The sequence below is a fragment of the Cibotium barometz genome, chromosome 31 (genome assembly GCF_041138505.1).
Source record: "Cibotium barometz isolate CiBa-2024 chromosome 31, ASM4113850v1, whole genome shotgun sequence".
NCBI lineage: Eukaryota > Viridiplantae > Streptophyta > Polypodiopsida > Cyatheales > Cibotiaceae > Cibotium > Cibotium barometz.
This window is the reverse complement of record NC_141076.1, coordinates 50,814,289-50,818,274: the sequence shown is the minus strand read 5'-3', so window position 1 is coordinate 50,818,274 and position 3,986 is coordinate 50,814,289. Positions and strand designations below refer to the sequence as shown.

Here is a 3,986-nt window from a genome sequence, read left to right as displayed (position 1 = left end):
CGCCGTTTGAAGTCCGTCAGCACCGTGAGTGATAGAGCTGCTTCGCCGCCATTATAATGGTGAGCTTGCGCGGCGCCCAAGTCAACAACAGAACACAAGAACAGTAGAATGAACAAGTGCACACAGAAGCAGCAGCTGATGCGCATCCTCATTTTCTCTCTCTGGATTCCAAGGGAATTAGTTCTCTCTCTTAGACCGACCTTACAGTGACAAGGGCGGGCCGCGGCCCCTTAATTTATACCCCACGCTCGCCTTAATTTATCCCTTCGTGCGTTGGATATGCAACAGAACACAAGAACAGTAGAATGAACAAGTGGACACAGAAGCTGTTGGATAATTAATCCATGTCATCATCCACATCAGCAATTATCCACGTCACTGTGAGATGCCAAACGGCACGCATCCCTAAGAATCTCACGTGAACCTTGTAACTACCTTGTAACTACCTTGTAACCACTCATGCTGTACTATATAACCACCATTCGGTGATCAATACAACATGGCCTAATCGCCTTCTTGGCCCTCGCTCTCCTTCTTGGCCCTCGCTCTGCGTGTCTCTCTCTCTCTCTCCCCTTCTCTCTCTGTGGTACCTTCTCCCTCACATGGTATCAGAGCAGAGAAGATCATGCCTTTTACTGTGCGGAGCCCCACCATGCAGCCTCCTGCGCTTCTCCTATTATGGGCAATGAACCTCGTCATGGTTCTCCAGGCCGCCCTGCGGCGAGCTCGACATTTCTGCAAGCCCGAAGGACTCTCGGCTTCTCCAGCCCTACCCCATCCTTCCCTAGTGGCGCAGCCCCTTCCTGCAGCCTCATCATCTCTCCAGCCTTGTGCACGAGTTGAGGCCCAGTTCCTACCTGCAACAAGCATGATAGAAGCCCCACTTGACGACTGTTACCTTTCAGCACGCCCTGATCGTGTTGTTCCCGATCAGGCCCTTGGCAAACCCATGCCTGCATCCTTTCAAGGCTTCCCTTTTGGAACCACGCAGTCGCTCATGGCTGATACCAATGCTGACGGCGATGCTGCCACCATTCGAGCCTTTCTTGGGAACATACTTGCTGCTGAAGACCCTGTCTCGTGGCCCCTTGCAGGCCATACCCATCCAGCATGCCATTCAGTTGCAGCTCCGTCTCTGGCTAATGGTGATGCCATGCCTCCATTCTTTCGAGGCGACTGGCACTCGCCCACTCCGAATGCCGCAACTGCTGATGCTGATGGCGCCGTCCTTAACAATGTAGCCCCTTCATGTTGCTGCACAGTTGCCCATGATGATGAAGATGATGCCCTCATAGTAGCAACCTTTCTCATGGCTCTCGCAGAAGAACCAAATCTGCCTCACATAGCCTCTTCTCCGGCTCCTATTGCTGCGTCTGTTGAGCCATTCAAGGCTTCCTCAAAGGTATCTCCTACTTCTGCAAATTGTGGAGATGTTGAAACAGTCCGAGGAGGTGATAATGCAGCCCCCTCCTTGGTCGTTCTTGATGCGGATGATGCGTCACTAGCAAAGGCAGCCACAGACCTGAAGTTTCCAGATGCCGACCTCTCAACGGTTAAGGACAATGACATGGCTCAAAAGCCATCTTCAGAAGCAGCCCTCTATGCGATACTTTCCGGAGAGGTTCTTCCTCCGATGCATGTGATGAACTCAATGATTATGCTGGCTGTAGACCCTCTCGTGTCCTACCACATCGAGTCTTCTTTGGCTTCTCGTGCTACTCACATTGAGCCACTCTCGGCCTGCTCAAAGGTCTTTCCTCCTCTTGCCAAACATGGAGATGTCGCCTTAGCCAAAGACCTGGACTTTTCAGATGCCGGCCTCACAGCGGTCAAGACAAAGGATGCAGTTCCAAAGCCATTCTCAAATGCAACCTTCAAAGCAGAAATTTCCGGAGCGGACTTTCCTCTAATGCAAGTGATGGATGCAGTCAAGGCACCAGGCCCTCTTTTGGCCTACCTCAAGTCTTCCGGTTCACCCTGCCTTCTTGAGGTTGAAAGATGCACTCCGCTTGTGGTCGATGTCCCTCTCCATTCAATCACAGTATTTGAAGCAACAAAAAGTCTCACTGCCCAAGAATCTGTGCATCTTTCAAATAATACAGCAACCCCAGTCCCAACGTCATGCTGCACATTTGGAATTCTTTTCTACAGGCCTGCATACCCTTCCAACAAAGTCACTATTACTTCGTGTCGTGACCTGGCAGCGAATCTTTCAACTCAACCTCCCTATCATCTTCTCCACCAAGGTGCCATTCTGATGGCAAATGCTAAGGCACTTAAAGTACCTGGCAACTCTCTTCTTCCATGGATATCCATCACCTTCGACCCCGGTGGCCATACCGACAAGAACCGCATGGCGCATTCCGAGTTGACCCTTCATCCTCATGCATGTGCGCTCTTCGTGGTTCTCTCATTAATTCAGCAAATAGCAGTTCTTTTCTATAAGGTAACAAGTTTTCTTACCTTGCTGCCATCTCAAAACTTAACCTCGACATCAAGTCCTATTCTCAATGACGGATTCATGCTTTCATTTCGCTTGCGGGGGCGAATGTGTAGCTTCCAAGCTCATGAAATCTTTCATGCAATGGACCAGATAAAGTCCTTCAAAGCTAGACCAAAGCAGCGATCAGAGCTGCTGACCTTCTTCATTGTGAAGTCGACAATTGATCCAGGCTGATGCAATACCCTTATCGCATCATGTAAGTTTGCATGAGCATAATGTACAAACCTTCTCTCTCTCTCTCCCCTTCTCTCTCTGTGGTACCTTCTCCCTCACAGAAGCAGCAGCTAATGCGCATCCTCATTTTCTCTCTCTGGATTCCAAGGGAATTAGTTCTCTCTCATAGACCACAAGGGCGGGCGGCGGCCCCTTAATTTATACCCCACGCTCGCCTTGGTGATCACAACCATAGTCCCTTCGTGCGTGTGGCCACACTTTGGATATTATGCTATGAGTACTTAAGGAAAATGACTCATGGATGAGTTCACACCAATTGGAGATTTGTGTCCTGTCTTGTTCAATGGTAAGTACGAAAAGCCCCATGTCGTGCTTTTCCTCCCACTATCTTGCTTTACCTTCGTTCACGCTCAGGTGGAATGTTATGATCCATCCCATGAAAATATTTCACTTTTTTGAAATCCTCTTCTTTCATGATTCAAAAAGTCCTCTTCTCGTGCCCACTAGCTTTTCTATTTGTTTTCTCAAATAACAAAGAAATTGAGCTTAGTAAAATAAAAAAAATCATTTTAAACATCAGGCCATTTTGGGGTGATATGTGCCCCATGAATTCTATTATACTTACATTCACACAAAGAATATGTAACTAGATCACTTTTCATATGAAAGGAATTCTGAGAAGAAGAAAGAAAATGCTTTTGTATTTGCAGCAACAACCATAGGCTTTAAGAAGAAGAAATGCTTATACTTTTAGTGATCTACATACAAAGAAAGGCTTTTCTTTTCCTAAATTTACCGAAGACTAGTTACGGTTGATGTTACATCGACCAGTCTCTTTTATGATACTTTTTAACATGTAAACTATCTCAATATTTTTTCCCTTGAAAGTTATATACAAAAAATAAAAATTTAATACTTTTTTCCCCTTAAAAGTTATTCCATTATATTATTTGAAAATCGAAGTTCCATATGTGTCCTTTATATCCATCAGAAGAGAGAGAGAACCTAATCTACAATTAGCTTTATTCTCAACATAATTATTAAATGCTACCAAGGTTAAAAGCTTCCATTTTATTAGTTAGTATCAGACTAACTAATGTAGTAATAGGAGACAATACTACACTTCTTGAAATAAATTTGATTGTTGTAGCACTTGGCTATTAACAAAACGATTTTCCACGTCCACCTAACCTCCCATAATAATGTTAAAAGTTGTGTTGAAAATAAACTCTACTCCAACCAAGCTTTATCCCCATAATTTGTTAGGTGGCTTTATAATTACTTCTATAAGGCGTCAGAAAGTCCTTTC

General features: G+C 45.6%; 1 protein-coding gene across 1 annotated transcript; it reads left to right on the top strand.

The window, feature by feature from the left end:
- The first annotated feature begins 333 nt into the window (after positions 1 to 333).
- On the top strand, positions 334 to 2,722 carry LOC147621001 (uncharacterized). Its single transcript, XM_086825376.1, has one exon. The coding sequence runs from the start codon at positions 626 to 628 to the stop codon at positions 2,675 to 2,677; it is 2,052 nt and encodes a 683-aa protein (XP_086681502.1). The 5' UTR covers positions 334 to 625; the 3' UTR covers positions 2,678 to 2,722.
- The last annotated feature ends 1,264 nt before the right edge of the window (positions 2,723 to 3,986 follow it).